Consider the following 22,921-nt stretch of genomic DNA (forward strand, 5'->3'; position numbering starts at 1 on the left):
GAACGTTGATTGCTGGAATGAATGAATGGATCTTGGGACGCGTATCTGGCATCCCCCGCAGATTTTTTTACAGGGGCGGGTGACATCATCAGCGACTTGACAAAGGAGAGAGAGTCTGGGATTGACGTCACCGAATGCACTCCCTAATCTTTAATTATTACTAGTAAAGTATCCTTTTAAGTTGTCCTGTGTGAGCAGCCTAACCAAAGTGTACATCCAGTAGGCAATTGGACAGAATTACAGATGGTTGTTGTTCTTGTCTGTAGGGATACTATCGCCTTGGTTCCTGCTTGATGTCCCTTGGTCGGAAATCCGAGGCATTGCTGTATTTCTGTGAAGGGTTGAAAAATGCCGAGACTGATGATGACAAGTATGCTCTCACAACGCAGGTTGTTACCACAGCTATGGATCTTAAGGGTACGTAATTTATGTTATTTGTTAAACTTTTCATTTGGCGTCACAATCTAAGCATAAAAATGATTTTGTTCTGATCTTTTGCTTCACTAATCTAGCCGGACATTGCTAGGGACATTTTGTTTTGGTTGAACACTTTTGTCATGTTTGGAACTGCAATGTGTTGACAACTCTGAGAATCAAAACCTGACATTGCCTAATCAACTCTGCATGTCTTTAACTAGTGCCACTCCCCTGCCAATTTTTAGAGTGGAAAAAACAACGACAACAACAACAATAACAAATAAATAAATAAATTAATTAATAGATGAATAACACAGTTCAAATCTGGATGAAAAAGAAAAAATATCTATGACAATAATTTGTTATCACTTGAAACCTTCATGTAAGCTCCCCTGTGAATGTGTTTTCTCTGTTTATAATTATTATGTAATTTGATGGGATCTCCCACTTCATTTGTCTTTTTTGGTCATTTGTAACATGAAAATGGAGAAAGGATGCAACATTTTCTGTAATCAGAAGTTACAGCGGTTACCAATAACATGTGACCTGTCGCCTTCAAAAGACTCCGATAAAATTGCGTTTTGGTGGACGTCAATCAAGAAAAGCCGTTGAAATTGTTTTGAATTCTGAGAACATTTCGAGGCAACAGAACAAAGAAATTGACAGTTTTATCCGCTGACGGATGGTAAACTTTATGAAAGTTGATTTCCAAGACAGGTTATCTAAAAAATGCGCATTGTTTAGACGAAGCAATATTTTTTTATGAAACATTTGAAATCGCTACACCTGGCAATTAAATCAGCGATGCGTGCAAGTGTGCAAATTATCATGGCAGTGAAAATCGAATTTTTTTAAATTCAAAAATACCTTTTATTTGCACTTGATCTGGCTGGAGAATCAATTTAAATAAAGTTTACTATCTCTTAGCGAGGTAAAATTCTTAGTTTCTTGCAGGGTTACCTTGGAATCTTGTCAGAATTCAAAATGATTTCAATGGCTTTCCTTTCATTGACGTCCACCAAAACGCAACTTTATCCGACTCTTTTGAATGCCGTAGGTCGCGTGTTATTGGTAACCGCTGTAAGTACAATATACATTATGGTGGGAACAATTCAAATTTACCATCTTGTTGTGTAAGTTGATCATCCAAACTATTGCCATCAGTGACCACTTTACTTTGTTGCATTTGATGTAGAAAGAACACACTCCTATTCTGCCATCCCTACAGAATTTGCAGGGGCGGATGACATCATCATCAACTTGGCAAAGGAGAGGGAGCCTGGGATCGAGATCATCAAACACACTCCCTCATCTTTGAAAGTATAGCTCTAAGCACTTTGATTTCAAACATTTTGAACTGTCCTTTTTTCCTTTTTTAGAGGGAACCCTTGCAATAACTTGCCGCATTCCTAGAGCTGCGGCCCAAAGACTGATCAAGGAAGTGTGCTCAAAGAAAGAATGGGACAAGCTTCACATGTTATTTCTTGGCGGGGACAGTCAAAGGTCATATCCTAAAGGCCGTGGTGGTGTAGCAACTGGCTGCAATGCTGTTATTGTTCCAATTGATCAAGTACTTGCTTCATCAGTTAAGGATCGCGACAAACTAATTGCAGTGTTGCTGGATCATGGTGCCCTGGCTAATGGCCCTCATGGCTGCAAAACACCACCTTTGTCTGTTGCTATGGAGATGGAAGATTATGCTATTGCATACACACTTCTAAAGCATGGTGCTGATCCATCTGTTATTGGCTGTTATAAGGGAACAGCGTCACATCATCGTGAGGTGATTAACCATGCTGTGTTCATTGTGCATTCAGGGCAGGGATGTTTTTGTTTTTACATGGCTACGTATGAAGTGAAATTATATATATGTGTGACATGCAAGTGAAAGACAGCAAAGAATGTGGACAAAGAAAGGTGTGGTCTTAGCAAGACTCACAGCCAAGATCAGAGCTTTGTATTTCCTTTGCAAATGCTGTGTTTGTGGTTTGTTACTCGTTGACATCTCTCATACATGTATGCCTGTGAGTTTTAGGGATTTATGTCCATGTTTCTCAATCTTGCAAATTTTGAAAGCTGTTGATTCGTTGGTGGTTCCAGAGTTATAGTAAAAGAGTAATTGGCTTGAAAGCAGTCAGTTTACTCAAACTAAACTCATTCAGTATTTTACTAATGTCAGAAAGATAGGGCCTTTATTTTAAGGACGTTTGCATGAAAATCTAACACTGATTTTTTCTTTAAATGTTTGCTGTAGTAATGAGTTACCTGTGACAGAAATGCAAAAAAGTGCATTCAATGTTAAATAACTTGTGAAATGAAAGGATTATCATGTTGATTAACTCATTTAATGCCTAAAAATTGACCTAGAAAAGTTGTTTTCAATAACTTATCTTGATTGCTCTCTTTTCCTGCAGAATCAAGGTCATTACTGGAAAGAAGAAGGGATGAAAGCACTAAGCTCAAAGGACTACAGTCGAGCAATCAAACTGTTGAATTTATGCCTGCAGTTTCCTAACAATACAGCAGATTTTAGTTACCTTGTAAACAACTCTCTGGCCACTGCATATTTTGAGACAAAACAGTATACCAAGGCAGTGGAGAAGGGCAGAGAATGCTTCACATGTAGACCAACAAAGTCACAGGTACATTTTGTACATTTCATATTGTTGCTTTTTTATTTTCCCAACATTTTCAGCAAGCGAGGACATTTTTAGACAATAACAAGACAACGGATAACAAGTTTATTTCACTTCAACAAGACAAAGCAAAGTGCAAAAGCTTACATAAAGAGTATAAAAGTTCATTGACCACCGTGCCCAGGTATCTAGAACCAATTTTGGAACACAACGAATGCTCCTCTTACTTCATGCTGGGCTAGTACAAAAATGTTTTTTGTTGGGAGGGGGTAGGGTGGGCGCTTATTAACATTTTGGGCTTTCAGGGTGGGCGCTTATTCAAGGGCAATGCTTATTCCAAGATGGGCGAATAAATATGGTATTCTGACTTGTGTTTTCTAGGTTGAAGCCAGTAAATGGAAAGAGCGTGGAAAGAGACTGTTTTCTGAGAAGGAATTTACCATTTTGGTGGAATACTACACTCTATCAATGCAATATGTTCCTAGTAGTGACAAAGAGTTCCTGGCCACCCTGCTGTGCAATCGAGCTCTGGCTCATTACAACATTGGGAATTACCAACAAGGGCTTACTGACGCCAAGAGCTGTACAAGGTTCAGACCGGAGTGGTACAAGGTGGGCTTGATTCTTTTATTCTCCTGTGACACCTGTGTGGTTTGATGGTCGGACATGTAGACTGTCCCCTGCACAGTGAAAGTCATGCTGATAACTTTGAAGTAAATATGGTAGGCCAAGGAACTGAACCAGAAAGGATCATCCGTGCTGCTTGTGATCAAGTTTTTTCAGCAAGCAGCAAAGAGCACTCGTTTCTATTGTTCAGCTTGCCTATGTGAAAAAAATCAATTCCTTGAAGAATCCTCTTAGGTTGATTTGCTAATAAGTGGCTGAGAGGCTGTCCACAGGTACTAGGCATCTTACAATCATGTTATCATGCTTGCTCCTGATTGGTCCATTTCGATCATGTGGGCAAAATCCGGCTCTCTGATTGGCTACCTGACAAACCCTCGCATATATAGTACTCATGTTTTTAGCAGCTGAACCTGTGAGTGGTGTCACTTAAACTGTTATGGCTGTAAAATACATGTATGTGTAAGAGCTTTGACAGGGTTCAAAAAGAAGTCCTTAGGAATGTGCCACTTGATTAAGCAGAAATGTTTTAACAGTGGTTGGAGAAAATTGTGATGCTATACTAACCAATTCATTTCACCACATCACAGGGTTTTGTGCGGCAAGGATACTGTCATGCTTGTTTGGATCAGAACAGAGAGGCTGTGAAAGCCTTTGGTGAAGGACTGAAGAGAGCAGAGAGCGACGAGGACAAGTCTGTTGTACTTTCTCAGATTGTTTCCTTGAGTGTCAATCTTGCAGGTTTGTGGATCCTTGTGCTGGTTTGAGGAGAAAGAGTGTTTCATCCGATTTCCAAACAGTGAGAAGTGTTGAAAATATGAGGCACAGCTGAGATTTTGAACCAACTTTGAGAGATTTTTGGAAATCGGATGAAACACTTTTTCGAGTGTTAGATTTTCAACCATATACACTGCTTGGAGACATTCAAAGCAAAAGTTCTCCCAATTTTATGATAATTTAAGATCACATTCCAAACTCCCTTTGTGGTGTTGTTTTCTCTTCATGAATTATTCACGATTAGAGTGAAATGCGAGTACTTTTCTTACTGAGGGTAAGAATATCATTTTCCTCCTGCAAACACGTACATTAATGTACAATCTGCAATGACAATGAGTGCATTGTACACGAGATTAAGGTCAGGTTTATATCATGCATGCGCGTATGGGTGCATTCATGAATTTACTAAATTGTCGTCGGTTTTTGCTAAAATCCATTTCATGTTTCTTTAAGATGGAACCTCCAGCATTACCTGTAGTGTCCCAAACAACATTCTGGAGAAACTAAGCAAACAGCTCACGGAAAAGAGAGCCTGGGACAAGCTTCACGTCCTGTACCTAGGGGGTGGAGGACCACAACGTTACTCACCAGGAGAGGGTGGCTTAGCAACTGGAATTAACGCATCAGACGTTCCTATAGAGCTTGTGTTTGAAGCTGGTGAGAAGTACCGAGTTCCTCTGATAGTTGCTCTACTGGAGAATAGGGCTCTTCCCAATGGACTGAAGAAGAGGAAAGAATGTCCTCTTGAGCTGGCAATGGAGGCTGAGGATTATCATTTGGTGGTCACACTGCTGCAGTACAATGCTGATCCAGCCTGTATTGTGACCAAGCCTGGTGACTCACTTCTACATGAAGCTCTCAAACAAATGTTTGCAACAGGTTTGTTATCTTTCTTATTCCGCCTTGGTGTTAGACAGACTAAAAGGAATAGAAAGATGTTTCTGAATATTAGATTTCCACAGCTGCTTACCGCATCTCTGCTGTTGACCAAACATCATATTCAACATTTGTGCTCCCTCCCCACCCTCCCCCCCCCCCAAAAAAAAGAACAACAGCAACCGCGAAAAACGACCAGTTCTTGATTGATGAAAGTCTTGAATTTTATGCGAGGAATGCGATCACACTGTGGAAACCCATACTTGTCACCTATGTAGTGGCTGCTGTGGAAACAGTTTTCGGAGTTAAAACGTACTTAAAAGAACATCAGATATTAATCAAAGACTTTATTACCGAGTCAGAAGTAGCTAGCCGAGAGGAATTACCTCTCTACTAATTGGGGACACTTAATAATGGAATTTGGAGCCTGTACTATCTATCAACTAATAAATGATTAAACCTACTTATCATCAACCAATAAAAGCCTTAAAAGCTAACCAATAAAAACTGAAAACCTAAGAGACCTAAATCGAAAAAAAAAAAATTGTTCTGTTATGAGTTAAAAAGAATGCAGTTGGAGCAATTGTCATCTTCTACCATCCCAGTTAAATGACATTTACGAATACGATATTTAAAACTACTCAGTAACATGACTTCGAAACTGAATGATGTCTTGTTCGAAGGAGATTCTTGCTTGGTTCATGAATCATTTTTAGGGCTCTCTATATATCTTTGGGGACAGGAGACAAGTTCATGCATTATTGAAATCCATTTTCATCATTGCCTTATTTGACAATTCCTTCTTCTGAACTGTTAAATTTTGTTTACAAGAGGCAAACGTTATTAGAGAAACTTGGAATCACGTTTAAGGTAAACGGCAGAAATGGCCACGTGACCATGTTTATCCTACATTTGCCGCTCGCTGTTTTCAGTTTCTCATTTAAATTGAGTAGTTTTTTGTTAGCATCAAAGGGCAGAATTATTTTGCACTGTTCTGACTCATCTATTTGCTCATTTTGTACAAAAAACTTAAACGCGAATCTCGCGTTTGCAGTTTGTCGTAAACGTTTTTGTTAAATTTCTCTATTGTCGGAACTGTTTATAAGCTTATCCAAAGCAGACTCTTTACGACTTGTAATTGTTGCCATTTTCCTTTCCAGGAAACAGCGGGTTTTTCCAAGCCCTGCTTGATTCGGATTTATTTGACCCTGACGTTGTAGATGGCAGTGGAAACACTCTCTTCCACCTCGTGGCATTTGGAAAGTGTTCCAGACGGAAGTGTGATATGATTAACGTTCTGTCAGAAGCTGGAGCCAACCCGACACTCAAGAATACAGAGGGGAAGATCTCTGTGGACTATCTCACCAAGAAGGACCCTCGTGCGCGGCTCATCAGGGCTGCCACCAACTCGTACAAAAGTGGCAAGAAATCCGGCGGTGGTGCAAAGAGAAGGAAGAAGGTGCTGAAGACACCTGCTGAGAACAAGTCTTTGCCACAAGAGGGAACTTCAGTGCCACTTCAGGATGAAGATGAACCAGAATGGTGTCGACTGGGAGATGATGCAACTGAGAATGATGAGGGTCGAGTACAGGAAGCCAAAGGTAAAGACAAAAAGCCTTTTCCTGCAGCTCCTTCAGTGAAGAAGGATCCTTTGGATAAGCAACGTGCGAACATTAAACGCATGATTGACACTTTGCGTCCTGAAAATGTGATTGGAAGTGGAGAAGGAGCTGGTGAAGATGCTGATGGTAAGGCAGAAAGCAACGCCACGTGCAGTGAAAGAAAGGAAACACAGTGTGAAGATGAAGCTGTGCTACAGCCTGTTCCAGATATTGAAAGAATCCAGGTTGACGAGGAAGATGATGACCCAAATAATCCCAATAATGAAGAGCTTGAGTTTGATCTGGAATCTCCATTTGAAGATCTTCCTTGGGAAGTGGACTGCACAGACCAGTTTTGGAAAGCGCTACAGAATGCTAATGTTTGTGATGCTTTGAAACGACGGATTGTGGCAAGGATTCGCATGCTGGCAGAAGGTCGATGGTCAAAAAAGCTCTGCAGAAGGCTCAGTGGCCTCTCCAAGAATCGCAACATCATGCTGTTTGAGGCAAAACTTACAAGATCGTCCCGGATTATTTGGGAACTGACTGTGGCATTCTCGGCCAAATGTAGCAACGATCCCGAGTTAAGAGTGCAAGCAAAGACAAATGAGGGGAGAGTTTACTCTGAGATCATTCGAATTTGGGACGTGGCTGCCGACCGAGACACGCTCATGAAAAAGGTTGAAAGCATTGTGAAATCCCATGATCGAGGACTGGGATGCATCGTCAGAAAAGAACTGTCTGGATTCAGAAAAGGCGATCAAAAAGTGACAAATGCAAGTGGTGAGCGTCTTCCAAACTTCTTTGTTGAAGTGACGGAAACTGTGGAACAGTTTCCAGTGGAGAAAGTAGCAAAATGTGGAAAATCCCAAGATAAAAACAGTAGGTCGCAGTTCTTTTTCCCTCCTGCAAGCCCTAATGATATGGAATTCCACATCCTGAAATTCTATGCGTTTTCCTCAGCGTTGATCAACTCTGTTCTCCACAGCAATCATGCAGCCAAAGTTGACTTTCCCTTTAGGGTCACTGAACTGGAGCACGCTATCATTAATCTTCGTCCAAGCCAGCCATGCCCCATAATCCTTCTTGGCCGCAGTGGCACTGGCAAAACAACCTGTTGTTTGTACAGACTATGGAACGAATTTCAGTCCTACTGGGAGAAGGCTACCACCGCGGGACCTCATATCCCCAAAATGGTGCAGTATTTACCGAAAACGGAAGCTTGTGGAGGTTTTGCAGTTTATGAACAGGACGAGGACACGCTTGCTGAATCAATAAGGCCCAGCGTTAGAAAGGACCATGACGGTGTGCTGGAGACATCATCCTCTGACGAATTTGTCCGCGCTAAAGACGCACGGCGCAAAGATTACGAAGAAGGTGACGACACGGTAGAACCATCCGAGTTTGAGGATCACGGTTCTTTGGAATATGAACATTTGCATCAAGTTTTTATCACAAAGAACCCGGTGCTTTGCAGTGAAGTGCAGAAAAACTTTTCCGAGCTAAGCCATGCCTGTCCTGCGGCAAGAGAACACGTTGAACATGAGGACACACCTTTGCCTTCAAGAATTCAAGATATTGATGATGCAGCTTGGCCCCTGTTCATAAACTCTCGTAATTGGCTGCTTTTGTTGGATGCATCGCTTCCTGGCTGCGAGTTCTTCCCTCGTGCTGATGATGGCAGCCTGATGAGAAAGATTCACGGCTGGGGAGAAGAGGACACACCCTTAGTGGCCATTGATGAAGACTCTGACAGCGAGGAAGAAGGGTACAACGAAGCCGATGACCGTGAAGAAGCAGATGATATCGTGTCTGGTAAACAGGACCAAAAGAGTTATGATCCCAGGCGAGAGGTCACTTATGCAGTGTTTGTATCTGAACTTTGGCCTCGGATGACCAAGAAAATAAGGGTACAGTACCACCCGACTCTTGTCTGGACCGAGATCCGTTCATTCATCAAAGGATCCATCGAAGCCCTGCACACAGAACGTGGCTTCTTGAGTTTGGAGGACTACTCGGATCTCGGACGCAAGCGAGCACCTAACTTCTCCGCTGATCGCGAAGTGGTGTATACACTGTTTCGTGTGTATCAGCAGACAAAGTGTTCTTTGCGGATGTTCGATGAAGCTGATGTCGTTCATCAAATTTATTCTCGGCTGCTGAAAATTCAGGTGCCCGATTGGTCCGTACATCGCTTCTACGTCGATGAAACTCAAGATTTTACTCAAGCTGAACTGTCGTTGTTAATTCGCTGTAGCCGTGATCCCAATGGCCTTTTCTTTACTGGTGACACGGCACAGAGTATCATGAGAGGAATCGCGTTTCGCTTTAACGATCTTAAATCCCTGTTCTTTTACTCGCAGCAGTCTTACCAATCCCTTGGTTTTCAGTCAGGAGTACAAGTTCCTAACACACTCTATCAGTTGACTCACAACTACCGCTCACATGCGGGCATTTTGTGTCTGGCCTCAAGCGTTGTTGATCTACTTCTTCATTACTTTCCCGAGTCGTTTGATCGCCTTGAAAAGGACCAGGGTTTATTTGAAGGACCAAAGCCTGTTCTCTTGGAATCGTGTAGCTTCGGCGATCTGGCGATGATTCTCCGAGGAAACCGTCGGCAGTCGTCGAGGATCGAGTTCGGCGCGCATCAGGTGATACTCGTGGCGTCGGAAGAGGCTCGTGCGCAGATGCCAGATGAGTTGAAGCAGGGACTGATCCTTACAATCTACGAGTCCAAAGGATTGGAGTTTGATGATGTCTTGATTTACAACTTCTTTAAAGATTCTCAGGTAAATACAGCGTTAAAATTGGATTATAATGGGAATTTGGCCGTAATTAAATAAACGTATCTCTGCTTTCGGAATAAAACGGCACGTTTGGAGCTGTTCAAACCACGATATCTAATGTAACGAGTTCGCACACAGTTAAGCCAAAAAATTCCTGGTGAAATTTGTTGCAAATTTTGCCTGTATATAATGTTGAAACATGGAATGCAGTCCAAAAACATTTCCCCGACGCGACTTACGTGTTATAAATTGAAAATAGTCAGCGTTTTATTTGCGTTTAAAAGAAATGATGCCCAATTTACTTTTGTAACCGATGTCGGAAATATAACTTTGAATTCTTACAACCAAGTGAGGTGGTATCATCAAGGTTCCGTTGTTTCTATAGGTGGTTTGCATTGCCGCCATGTTGGTGGACAAAACAAAAGAAAATTTGCTCACAAAGTTTGCACAGAAATGGTTGTTAACTCCCAGGGTAGAAAAATTTTTTTCTTCCTGTCCACTATCATGGCCGCCATGACGTCACATGCAAACCATCAATTACTTCCATAACTGTGCGCACTAGGTCTCAAGAATGGACCGTGAAGTGTACCAACAAACATTTTACGCTGGCAGCTATATTTCAATTCAGGACGGTGCCTACTAATACACAAGTATTTTTGCGCGGTTTATGACTATGCGGGAAAAGCAGATCTTAGCAAGGGGTACCGTAAATGATATAATAAACGCCCCCTCTCTTATTAACGCCTCCTATCTAATTAACGCCCCCCTAAGCTGACAAGTTTGTATTAAACGCCCCTCTCTAACAAACGCCCCCTGTCTAATAAACGCCCCCCCTCCCTGAAAACCGCACATAAACTAGAAATAGATGTACAATACAATCAATCAATTCATTTGCGTTCTTGCTTAATTGACACCGGTGTGCGAGTTGCGTCTTGGCATTGAGCTATAAGAACTACCAGTACCCCTTTCTGCCGCTTTGTATGTACCATATACCGTTATGGATTTGTAAACGGCTTAGACCTATCAGCGGACGGACTTGATAGTATGTTAAAGCTCTGTTTTTTAGGTTATTATAATACCATATCGAGGTTACCATGTTACAGTTATTACAATAAACGCCTCTTCCTTTTAAACGCCTCTTATCTTTTAAACGCTCCCCTCGGACCCTTGAAATTTAATAAACGCCCCTGGCGTTTATTAGATCATTTACGGTACTTGAATCCAAAAAGAAAATTTGGGGGAACCATGCATATTTCAGAGGTAATTAAGCAACATTATCGCGATCCTGGGGGATCTTTCCATTGCGCTGAGGCGTCAATATAAAGTCGTATTACCGTCTCAAAATGACGGTTTCTGATTGGCTCAAAAACTGTCATGTAAGCATGACAGCACGGCACTTAAATGGGTTTGGCGCGCACAGATCAAAATTTTACTTCTGTGAATGAACATGCGACGTTGGATGGTGTTGTTTATTTCTTTTCATTTGAGTTTACAAAGCTTCTGACACTGTTCAAGGACCACTTATAATATTTTTTTTGTGGTGAACATGTACCATGGTACAGCGGATACAACTTTTTTCCTGAAGGTAAGTGGAAAAGAGCGATTATAAATTCGATGAAGAGAAATTTACTTAAAGACTTTCTTGAGTGTGAAAGCGGCCACGGTAAATAACAATGAGCTTAAATTCCAATAAATTATGGCATTTTCAAAGCAAAAGGATCTGTTTCTTTTCTGATGTCTCTTATCTCTAGAAAAAATTGCTCCAAGAGCGCTGCTACGTTCTCTTTCATCGCTCAGGTTTGTCAATTTGATCTTCTTGTCGTAGCGCCGAACGATAGACTCGGTAATTTTTACAGTATTCTTCGCCGCTTGGTTTTTTCAAATTTCTAAATCTCCACGGCATCTAAGCTAGGATAACAATGCTCTGTTTTCGTTTTTGGGTACTAGTATGGTTGCTTTTTTTATTCTTGCTTCTGGTTGTGAGGTTTATTCATCACTGTTTTCATGTTGTTGTTTTTGTCTCGGCGGTAACAAATTTTCAATAACATTTGCTGGTAAAATGTTCAAACCTACTAGCTCGTCTATTTCATCAATGGTAGGTGCTTGATGGACTGTAAATTTTTGCATTTTCTTTGTTTTGACGTAAAAATTAAAGCCAAAAATTCAAATAACCCGCCCCGAGAAAAATATTTTGGCGCACGGATATTACCATCGCTGCAGTTTAACTGAAGTAAGAATTTATCTTTCAATCAGCGCACGATTTGTACTTTATCCGTTTACTCTCTCCAGCAAAATGTCAGTATCGCGATAAAAAACTAAATTCGATTTTGAGACGGCAATACGACTTTATATTGACGGCGTTGGGAGAAAATATATTCCGTATTGGGCTCCGTCGCTTCGCGACTCCGCCCAATACGGAATATATTTTCTCCCAACTAGCCGTCAATATAAAGTCGTATCGCCGTCTCAAAATCGAATTTAGTTTATAATAATTCTAAAAAGCTTTAAAATACAGAACAATGTATGGCATTTTTCCCCAAATTAAAGCTTTAGTATCGTTGAAAAATGCGTGGTTGTTGCCAGTTTCTGTTTCTTGATTACAGTAGCCCTTGCGCAAAAATACCTTCATATTATTAGGCCTTTTCCTAAGAAACCTAAGTTTCTCGTACCATCTCGAGATGCACAGAGTGTGTGCGCTGTAGCAAAAGAAGGCACCGTCCTTAACATTATCGAATTAAAACCCTCAGTCGAGTTTACACGACAAGACTGAAAGGAAGTATCGGCCATTGGGCGATAGAATGGAAGGCTAGTGATTTCGTGAAAGTTTGCGGAAACATTTGCTACTCGTTGGAAATAGTGAAACAGCATATACCGTACTTTCTCGATTAAACGCCGGACCCCGATTAAACGCCGGGTCAAAACTGCCGATTTTTAAAAAAACGCCGGGTGCGTCCGGCGTGTATTAGCATGTAATTAAAACTTAAATTATTTGCACACACATTGGCCGGCTGACACAAGCGAGGAGGACGTTGGCGACATTACCGTTTATATACTTAAAACTTTGCACTCATATCATTTACTTGCTCCTACGTCATTCATAAATTGTTTATGTGCTGTTTGTTAGTGATACAAATCTTGATTGCAACATGGTACACGTGCCGTATGTACGGTACCATAATAATGTAACTTCGGGTAATCCAGGGGAAAATTGTCCAACACTGACAAACTGCCCCTAGGTTTCTGAGGATCCGTAATAATAAATCAATGTGGAAAAATGGCTAAAAATCGCATTTCATTAATAAACGCCGGACCCCGATTAAACGCCGGCCTCGAAAAAACGTCGGATCAAAACTGCCAAATTTTAAATAAAAGCCAGGGGCGTTTAATTGAGAAAATACGGTATGGGGAGTTATTAAAACCTTTGGCTAAGAGAGAATTGCCTCAACACAAATTAAAAAGGTTCGGGTGTTATCATTTAACAGTGATTTTACTGATAACCTTTCAAGTGACAGACCGTTTCACAAACTTGTGTTCATTGAATGACAACCAAATTGTACTACAGCAACTCAATAGAGTCATTCGGGTGATGTTTTTCGTGTGTTTTCAGGCTAAGAAAGAGTGGCGAGTTGTGACGACTTACGTTAAGGAGATGGCAGACGGGAAGGTCCCAAACACAACAGGGCTGGTGGAACTCACTGATGATGATCTGGCCACATCAACTCGCCCCCTTGAATTTGACGAAGACAAACACAAAGTGCTCAACTCAGAGTTCAAGTTCTTGTACACCGCCATTACTCGCGCCAGGGTCAACGTGTGGTTCTTCGACGAAGACGAGGAAGCCCGGTCGCCAGTGTTTGAGTACTTCCAAAAGCTGGGCCTCGTTCGAGTGATACGCATGGCAGGCGAGGCCAACGAGACGGACCAGCTGACCAGTATGTTTGTGGAGAAGTCGACGGAAGCAGAGTGGTCTCAGCAGGGTCACTACTTTTACAATAAGGAGCTTTGGGAGGTGGCAGTGAAGTGTTTTAACATGGCTCATGATACGCTGATGGTGAAGAAGAGCCAAGCGCAGCTGCAGGCTGCTGAGGCCAGCAAACTGAAGGCAAACCCCAAGGTTATGAGAGCACAGTTCTTGAGAGCCGCGGATCAGTTTCTACAGTGCGCCATGCTGGATGAGGGTGCCAAGTGTCTGCATAATGCTCGCGAGAGACTGTTGCTAGCTAAACTCAACAGGAAATTAGGAAAGGTATCTGCACACTACAGATTAAATCGTAGTTAAATCGTTAGATTAAATCTCGGGCTGAACCTATCTTCTCTACAAGCATGTCTCTTCTAAAAGAGAAAGATTTTTCTTCCTTTCGAGAACAGAGATCTACAACTAATTCACTTCCAGATCGTTTGCCTTTCATTTCATACCATGTTTCAAGTTGTATGTGCTTGTAAATAATTTAACGATGAACAAAGAAACAAAAGGCTTCAAAGCAAAAGCCAACAGTTTAGACATGGATATATTTTCTAACCATACATTACATTACACCTCATTTGAAACTGTGAGCCATCCTTCAAAATCGACAAGAATGAAGAAAATGAGGTGGAGAATTGTTATCATTACAGAAACCAGGTTTTCGTAACAAGGTAGGATCACTCGGATTTCCTTTTCCGAGTATGCCTGTGTGTCTCTTTGTGTAATACACCATTCTCATTCTCAAGATAATGATGTTAAAATGTAAAATAATGAAATGTTGGCTCTACCAAACCTTGAATATTACAGCGATAACAATCCTTTGCCTCGCTTTCGTTATAGACTGTTCACAGTCCCCCTATTTTTCCGTGGGATTCTCGAGACTGGTACGCTTCGAAGTTTCTGCCGCCATTTTGGTTTGTAAAAGCGAGCGCGATCTAGGGAGAGCGTCTAAACTACCGAGGGGAGCGGGAGTGGGGTTTAGTTGAGTGGGGGAGGGGAAGCAAAAAAATCCTCCGAACTCCGTTCCTCTCCCCTCGGTAGTTTAGACACTCTCCCCAGATCGCGCTCGCTTTTACAAACCAAGATGGCAGCAGCAACTTCGAAGCGTACCAGTCTCGAGAATCCCACGGAAAAATAGGGGGACTGTGAACAGTCTACTCTCGTTATTGTATAATTCCAAACTGTCAGATGGCCTTGCATTCAAATCGATGAGAGTTGATTAAAGTTTGAAGCTCCGTCAATCGCTTTCTTCCACATTTCGTACTCATTTGTACGCCAACTCTATACGTTCTCGTCGCGTTTCATCTCTTCAGTTTCAAGTGAAGTCTCCCCGACTCGCTGATATACTCGCTGATCAATTACGATGTTAAATTTCAAAGTTTTTTTTTTCTTGTTTTTACCTCAACTGTCAAGCGTTATTATTGCGTTTGAACTCTTGTAAGTTCTCGTTTGTTCTCGTCTTAACAGTTTGAAGACGCGGCTAAGCAGTTTAGAAAAGAGCGTCACTTCCTGGAAGCCAGCGAGTGCTATGAGATGATCAACGATTACCATCAAGCGGTAGAAGTGCTTTGTCAAGGCAATCTGTATGAGGAGGCTATTGATACGTTACAGCGGTACAAGAGCTTGGTGGGTGTGGAGACGAGCAAAGGAGGCATCCGGCCGCCAAAGGAGTCACGGACGGTAGAACGACTCTGCCATCAGCTTGCCGAGGAACACTTCAGGTGAGGTGCTATTGTAAAGAAATAAAAAACGCGCCGAGTGCATTGTTGAGTTATATAAGCACGCGGGAATTTTTAAGAACCGGCTCGTGCCTCTCTGCACTTCTCGAGTGTTCTTAAAAATTCCCAAGTGCTTATATAACTCAACAATGCACAGAGAACAAGTTTTTTTATTTCTTTCATAAAATATAAACAATCGCAACTCCTCAGACAAGTGCGAATTTTACTGAATCAACGTCAAGTTTCTCCTTACACGAGATAACGCGTAATTTAATAGCGCGCGCTCTTGCCGATCACGACACGATCATGACAGGGCACGCGACAGCGCAATCTAGTAAAAAGTCAAACTGTTTTAGTTTTTCGTCACGTCGTAAGCAAGTTCAAGAAGTAAACTCCAAGTCAAGTTTAAGTTTTAAGGTGTTGAGAGACAAGTTGAAGTTAATTAAAAGTCTGGAAACATCAGTACAGGAGACTGTTCTCTGCGAATCGCTGGTGTGACAGCGCATTCTGTTGCTGAATTTCTCAGATTTTTCACAGGCAAAAATCTGACGTGTGCTCCGTGCATATTTAACAATTATTCGCCGAAGGCGAAGTAAATAGTGGTGAATGTCGAGGGGAATATTCACCAATATTTACTGAGCCTGAGGCGAATAATTGTTTTAGTATAATTACTCAGGTGATTATCAGAGAAAAACAAGTACCGTCCGAAAAATGTCGATTTTGTTTGTTTGTTTCAAATCATCACGCGTCAATGAACAGAGACGCGCAGTCTGCCGATCACATGCTCAATCGAAATCACATGCGCAATCGATAAACTGCACACAGCCTCAAGCAAAATGTTCCGTCAGTATTCTTTAACTGCCGCTTCATTGAGACGAAGCACTGTGAATGAATTTTGGGTTTCTCCGACCCGTTTACCAAAATGTATGGAGATGAAACAGGTTGTTTGGTGTAAAACTCGAGCCGGGATCACAAGTGTTAGCGATAGCATTTTATTGCACAATTTCTTGTTGACATGATGGCTTCGCCGGTTAATTAACGGACGTTTATAAATTGCCTTCGGAGATAAGCTGCTTCAGGTAGGAATCCAGTCATTTGTTGGCTTCACTAAACAAATACACGGTTGTCGCAGATGAAAATATTTTGTTGTGAGGCGGTGACTTTAGATGGTGGTCGAGAGCCGCTCGAACCGACAACAAACTAGTTTTCAGATTATAAAAACTGTTTTCTTTTCTCATCACTGAAACGTAAAACTTACAGAGACATTTATTCATCTTGTTTACTTCCATGCTTTCAAATTCTGTCTTAAACTCGTTTTGTTTGTGAAATCATTCTGTTAATAAAGAAAAGCTTGCTCGAATTTAACTTAATTTGTTGTCTTCATTATCAGTCATCGAGATCGACAACATGCAATTTACAACGGTTTTTTATTACAATTGGCAAAATTTTCATCTCTTGCCTTCGAAAAGTATCACCTCGGACTTAGCTGCATCTTTAGTGCCTTTCGGAATTGCATTTTCTTTCATCCTATTCACTTCTTTTTCAGAAATGTCAACAACTGGCTAAGCGGCCATTTTGAAAGTTAGTGCTCCCGCTATAATCACCTCGCGCGGGGTGATTATAGCAAGATATGACGCAATCCTCGACCAATCAGATCAACAGAATCTCAATAATCACCTGAGTAATTATACTAAGTACAATTATAATGCACGCACCGTACGTACGTTTCGTGCATTGTGGAGTTATACAGAACTCAGTTTGACCAATCACAGTGCTTGCTTGACCCTGGCTATTTTATAAAAGTGAATAATGAACGCTTACAGGTCACCAAACATTTGTTGCTCAACTAATTTCTAATCCTGTTGATTGATGATCACTCACGCCTTGTGACGTTTGTTGACGTTTTCTTGTTTTTCTTTCAAAGTTTCTACCCTGTCCCATCCAGCAATATGATGTTTTACAAAAACCGGGGAGCGAGGACCGAGGATGGCGCAGTGGTGAGAGCACTCGCCTCCCACCAATGTGGCCCAGGTTCGATTCCCACACTCTGCGTCGTATGTGGGTTGAGTTTGTTTTTGGTTCTTGCCCTCGCTCCGAGATTTTTCTCCGGTTACATCGGTTTTCCCCTCTCCTCAAAACCCAACACTTCTAAATTCCAATTCGATCTGGATAGTGTCCCCAATTAGTGCTCTGCGCTAAATACGTTAACACTTAAATAAGGGGATTTCTTTCATTTTATTATTTTTTTTCTGAAAAATGCATGGTTACCCCAATTTTCGTTTTGGATACCAAGAGCACTTGCTAAGTTCTGCTTTCTCCGCATAGTTTGAAACCGCGCAAAAATACCCTGTGTTAGTAGGCACCACCCATAGGAAACCCGAGTATCTCGAGGTGCGCAGAACGTATGCGCAGTAACAAAAGTAGGCACCGTCCTTACCTTGTAGTTTGGAACATTCCTGTCGAACTGATGTCTACTGATCCTTCAGGTTCGAAAACCTAAGGGTCATGGACAGCCCTACCTATATTAATTAAAAATACTTACAGTTTGTTTATCCATTATTTTAGCTGTGGTCGTCTTGAAGAGATGGTTTCAGTTCTCGAGCGGCTGCCATCAGCCAACGACCGAATTTTGTTTCTGGAGAATCACGGCTGTGTCCAGAAGGCTGTGGAGGCGCTGATTGATGAAGGGAGGAGCACCGACGCTGGCCTGCTTCTACGGAAGAACAGCAGATTCATTGAAGCAGCCAAGTTTGTCCACCGGAAGAATTTTGCGGCTGAGTGTTACCTGTCTGCCGCCCGCTGTGTTGAGGCGCTTGGCTCCGTTGAAGAGACGTTTGAGTTGATCGAGGGACCGGTTGAGAAAGCTCTAGAATTGTTTGAAGATTGCGACGATAAGAACGGTGAAGCACAATGTCTGCTGGTGCTAGCGAGGCTTAATGGAGACACACAGCACGCGGAAAGCGCCCGAGAACTTTTTAACAAGGTGAACAACATTTGTGGCGAAGTTGATGCGTGCCTTGCTCTCTTCAGCATTACCAATGGAGATGTTTTGGGTGATTACTGTGATTTCCCTGGTGATTTCCTCAGAGGACTTGATAGGTTGTTCGCTCTTGTATTAGCTTTAAACAAACCTCAGAGAAGCGTCGCTGAGCTGCAAAGTGTGGAAATGTGTGAGACGTACTTCGGTCTTCTTAAAGGTGATCAGTCGGATGTGAGATGCGCCTTTGTGAAAGGCGGTAGTCTGTTTTTGTCCTCTGTTCCTTACCGTCAAGCTGAGATCAGGGGCAACAAGTTGGTGCTTGATGTGGGAGAAGCGCGATGGAGAATCTCCAGTTACCTTTGTGACTTGGCTTTCAAACTAGCACAGAACATTTATGAAAGCCTCGCCACAAACCTTAATCGCTATGGAATTTGTCGACGATTTCTTGTTGGGTTGAAGTGTAGTCCTGGACGATGCGGGCTTGCTCATGCGCCACTCTCGAAGGAAGTGTTTGAACAGCGTTTTAATGCGTTGTACCATCAGATGCACGTTAATGCCCTCGTGCGTTCCTTCGTGGGCTCCATTGGCCGTTTCGATTCTCAAGGGCAGCTCACGCGAAGGTTTCTCACGAACGAGGTACGGGACTTTAAAGCGTGCCGAGATTTTTACAAGTTGCTCTTTCCTAGGATGGGCCTGCATGTCTCTTGTCTCAACAAAGAGCTTGTCCGCTCCCTTCGCAGGAATAAAGCGATCAAGGAGCGGTTGTCGAGTTATGCGGAGGTCTTATGGAAGACTTCTAGCGACATTCAGCGATGGGAGAGCTCTGACCGGTTTATTGAAGTGTCGCGAGTCCTTCACCTCGTGGGAGAGCACAGTAAGATTCTTGTGCTGTTGTCTGTGGAGGAAAAAGTCTTCGCCGGGAGAGAGCAGTCTTGTGATTGGATGGTGCAAGACAGACAACTCGGGGGCTTTCGGAGCTTTTTCCGACTGTTAGAAGCTGGCAAGCGTATTCTTCACGTTTATGGCGATGTTTTGAATTCGTCAGCCTTTTTTATTCGTAGATTTGTGACCTTGGTCGCCTGCAGGTCTAAGCTCCCGCTACCGTCCCTTGCCAACGCAAGCTCCATCTTTGAACACCAGATGATCGCCTGTTTGTCGCTGTTCGCTCGTTTGTTTAACGAATATGAGCATCCCGTTTGCCTTCCTGAGAGCTATGTTCGCCTGATCGATGTCTGGGATGCGGTGTATGGTACAGAAAGGTTCCCTACGTTGTTCAGCGTCGTTGAATCCAGCGCCACAGGGCTGCCTCCTTTCAAAGGGATCCGACAAGTGCAACGTTTACTCGAATACATGGTACAGCTCGTGTCAGGTCAAGTTTACCGTCGCTTTAACTTGATAAACAGTGCGATCAGTCCTACCGCTATGGAGCGCGTGCAATCGGGTGAAACAGAAAGGATCTTGGTGCTTGCCATGACCATGCTCTCTAACTACGGTAGAGGGATCCCGCCTCCGTGTGGCCGTCTTATTGAAGCGTTGCGCGGCGTTACCGTGCACTCGTTTTTGCCAGGCCGTGTACAGGAAGCGTTAGAGGCGGTGCAGCGCGCTGATGGAGTCCAAGACGTGGTCTTTGCGCTGCAAAATTTTCTCTCCCAGAGGAATGAAAGATTGTTGTGTGTTCGTTGGTACCACCGTCGACTGTGGACTGATGAAGTAAATGTTGCTTCATTCACCCAGGTGTTCAGCGCTGGATTATCTCCCTTGCACCTTCAGACAGCAGCCCCGACAACTGAGCCACCAGTGGACATTTACTCGCCGTCAGAGTTTCAGATGCCGACTGGATACCTGGAGGAGCAGAGAAGAGAGCTTACTTTGGAAACGGAGCGTGAAGCAGCTGCTGTCACAATCCAGCGCTGGTACCGTATGACCAGACACCAGGCGCGTACGTCATCGCATGAACAACCGGTGCACTCGGCAGAAGCGCATTTTGAGAGCTTCAAAGTGGACACTTCAGCTTGCAGTGTGTGTGGTGTACAGTTCAGTGGAAAGTCAGACGAGACGTACCAATCGCATATTCAGCACGGCAGTCCTCACTGGCGAATGCTCGAGGAATTTAACTCGTACAAGCAGCTTCATCTTCACAAGATATGGCCTCTTTTCTTGGCAGAGAAAGAGCTGCGCGATGAGCTGAACAACTTGTCGGGCCAAAACAGGCTTGGCTCGCACGATTTCGGTCTTGATATTCAGCGGTTGGATCACGTTGGCGCACGCGTCGGAGAGTGCATCCGGGATATGGAGTCGCGGTGTAGGTGGGGTGATACGGGACGACTGATGCGTGAAGTGGAGGCTCTTGGAGGCACTATCAAGGCAATGCAGAGCATTGTACAACGAGGTAACGAAACATTTATTTAAAGAGTTATCATTTGGCACACAACTTGTGAAGTTAACAACTTAACACGTCGTATTCTTATTCGTACCTTGAAATGTTTCAGTCCGGCTCTGAATTCCATCAAAATATCAACCAACCCATTTCAAGGAGCAAAGTAAATATAAAATTGTTATTCTAAACATGCCCTTTCGAAAATCAAAGGTCTCTGACCGCCATTCTATTGTCGGGACGACTAACGGTGTATTATTTCCCCCCTGGGATAAACAGCGGTTAAGGATATGTGTTTAGATTTCTGTAAAGATTTTGCGATTTTACGATTCGAAAACCGTCAGTGTTTGACTTCTTTTAATGCTTCCATGTTATTCACATTAAAAGTGAGTTGCCGGCTTGTCACCGTTGTCAAAGGGGAATAGTACTAGATGGAAAGTCAGCCTGTTAATTTGTCTTGTGTCGTTGTGCCAGCCGTGCAATCAGTTTTGTTTTATTTAAACTTCATGTCACATCTTGTTGGCAAGAGATTCGAGAACAATACTGGTGATAACCGTACGTTACACAGGGATGTCGCTAAGGCCGGCTTCCTACCGGCTGAAATCTTAACAGAACACAAATACTTGAGGCTAACTGTAAAGGTGGATAGTCCAAAAGGGCTGGTTGGGTTTATTAATGAGCTCGCTGAGGTTTTAGTTGCATCCTTGCATACGGTTTATTTACGTGTCCTTTGCATTCAAATATCAAGTTTTGGATTTGGTTCGAGAAAGCTATAAAGAAGTAGATCAATCCGCTCAATTTGTGGACTGGATTAACAGTCGCTTCCGGTTTTTTTCCCTCTTTTTTTGTTGTTTTTTTGTTTTGGCAACATCTGTAATCACGTTTTTCCAAAAAAATAAATTGTTTTGGCTGCCCTCCCAATTTCAACGGTACTTATGTGCTATTCTTATTATCCCTTCCTCTGCTTGTAGACCTGCAGAAGATGCGTGAAGTTGGTGACGAGGTGGAAAGACGGCATGATTTGGAAGAAGGCGAAGATTATGGTGATGACGAAGATATCTTAGACCTGCGCATGCCCAAAGGAAGTGGACCAAAAGGAGGGAGAGGGGGCAAGGCAAAGAAAAGGAACCAAGGAAGGCGAGCACGAAACAAAACACGCTTTAGACAGTCTTGAGACTGGAAAACTTTTGGTTTGAACTAAACAAGAACTGCGTTTTAAACACGCTTGTTGTTTAGGGTCACTGTCTTTGATTACAATAGCTTAAAGAACGCGTCTACAAACAGTATTCTTTAATAGAAATAAACCGAGTAGCTTCTACAAAATACTCTTTCAGGTACGTTTTCCAATACTTGCAGATGAACGATATCTAGTTATGCTGTTTTGAGTTATGTTTACGCTAGAATCGTAAGATTAAAGCTCGCTAGAGTATTTATAATGATCAAATTAAGCTGCATATACTTTTTAGGATGTCAATCAATCACTATTGTTTGAAATTCCTCTGCGCTGTTATTAAAAAACTATTAGTTTCATTGCTGCTGAGCTTCCGCTGAAATGCTTCATAAAGGAATAGCAAACTTAACGCGATAACTTTGCTTAGCGCTAACAGATTTGAGCTATTTGGAGACCGCTGTTCCAGTTTCGCCGCTATTTAAAGTGGTATTATTAAGTGATACTATTAAGTTGATATATGACGATGTTTTCGTCTTTTTGTGGTTATTCCCTTAATTCTGTTGGGTTAGAACGAACTTAGGAGAGGACTTTGTCATGGGAAATTGTTGTTAAGAAACTTTATTATTAGAGATGATAATAAACGTTCGCCTTCTGTGTCTTGGATTTTTATATGTCCACTGATCACGCCATGGAAAACTCTTCTTGCTTTCTTAACTTTCGCCAGCTTTTTTTTTTTTTTAAAGAAACCGCGACTCTGTAAAATGAAGAAAACATGTTTCCATTTAGTCTCCTTCGCAGCCGTTTTTGGGATGTCGCGTAATGCGCCCAAATGAACCTGTTCTTTTAGGGGGAGCGTTGCGTGACATCCCAAAAACGGCTGCGAAGGAGACTAGTTTGCATTCGGCCTTTGAAAAAACCGAAATGCTTTGTTTACTACACAGAGTCGTGGTTTATTTAAAATTTATTTTGTCTTGTTCTTCATTGGAGTTCTGCTAGC

At 42.5% G+C, this 22,921-nt stretch overlaps 1 protein-coding gene across 1 annotated transcript in view; it reads left to right on the forward strand.

Annotated features, from left to right (window-relative positions):
* The window catches only part of LOC146463351 (TPR and ankyrin repeat-containing protein 1-like), a 38,587-nt gene extending 16,012 nt beyond the window's left edge, over window positions 1–22,575 (forward strand). Inside the window, exons 10-20 of the mRNA XM_085084590.1 lie at window positions 267–417; window positions 1,797–2,200; window positions 2,832–3,059; window positions 3,435–3,665; window positions 4,268–4,418; window positions 4,908–5,333; window positions 6,491–9,720; window positions 13,325–13,963; window positions 15,149–15,402; window positions 17,965–20,768; window positions 21,725–22,575. Of these exons, the coding sequence (XP_084940716.1) occupies window positions 267–417; window positions 1,797–2,200; window positions 2,832–3,059; window positions 3,435–3,665; window positions 4,268–4,418; window positions 4,908–5,333; window positions 6,491–9,720; window positions 13,325–13,963; window positions 15,149–15,402; window positions 17,965–20,768; window positions 21,725–21,927 (8,721 nt within the window). The 3' untranslated portion in view covers window positions 21,928–22,575. The remainder of the gene's footprint in view (window positions 1–266; window positions 418–1,796; window positions 2,201–2,831; window positions 3,060–3,434; window positions 3,666–4,267; window positions 4,419–4,907; window positions 5,334–6,490; window positions 9,721–13,324; window positions 13,964–15,148; window positions 15,403–17,964; window positions 20,769–21,724) is intronic.
* Window positions 22,576–22,921: the final 346 nt, after the last annotated feature.

This window comes from Pavona decussata, unplaced genomic scaffold (assembly GCF_977016875.1).
Source record: "Pavona decussata unplaced genomic scaffold, jaPavDecu1.1 SCAFFOLD_179, whole genome shotgun sequence".
NCBI classification, from domain to species: domain Eukaryota; kingdom Metazoa; phylum Cnidaria; class Anthozoa; order Scleractinia; family Agariciidae; genus Pavona; species Pavona decussata.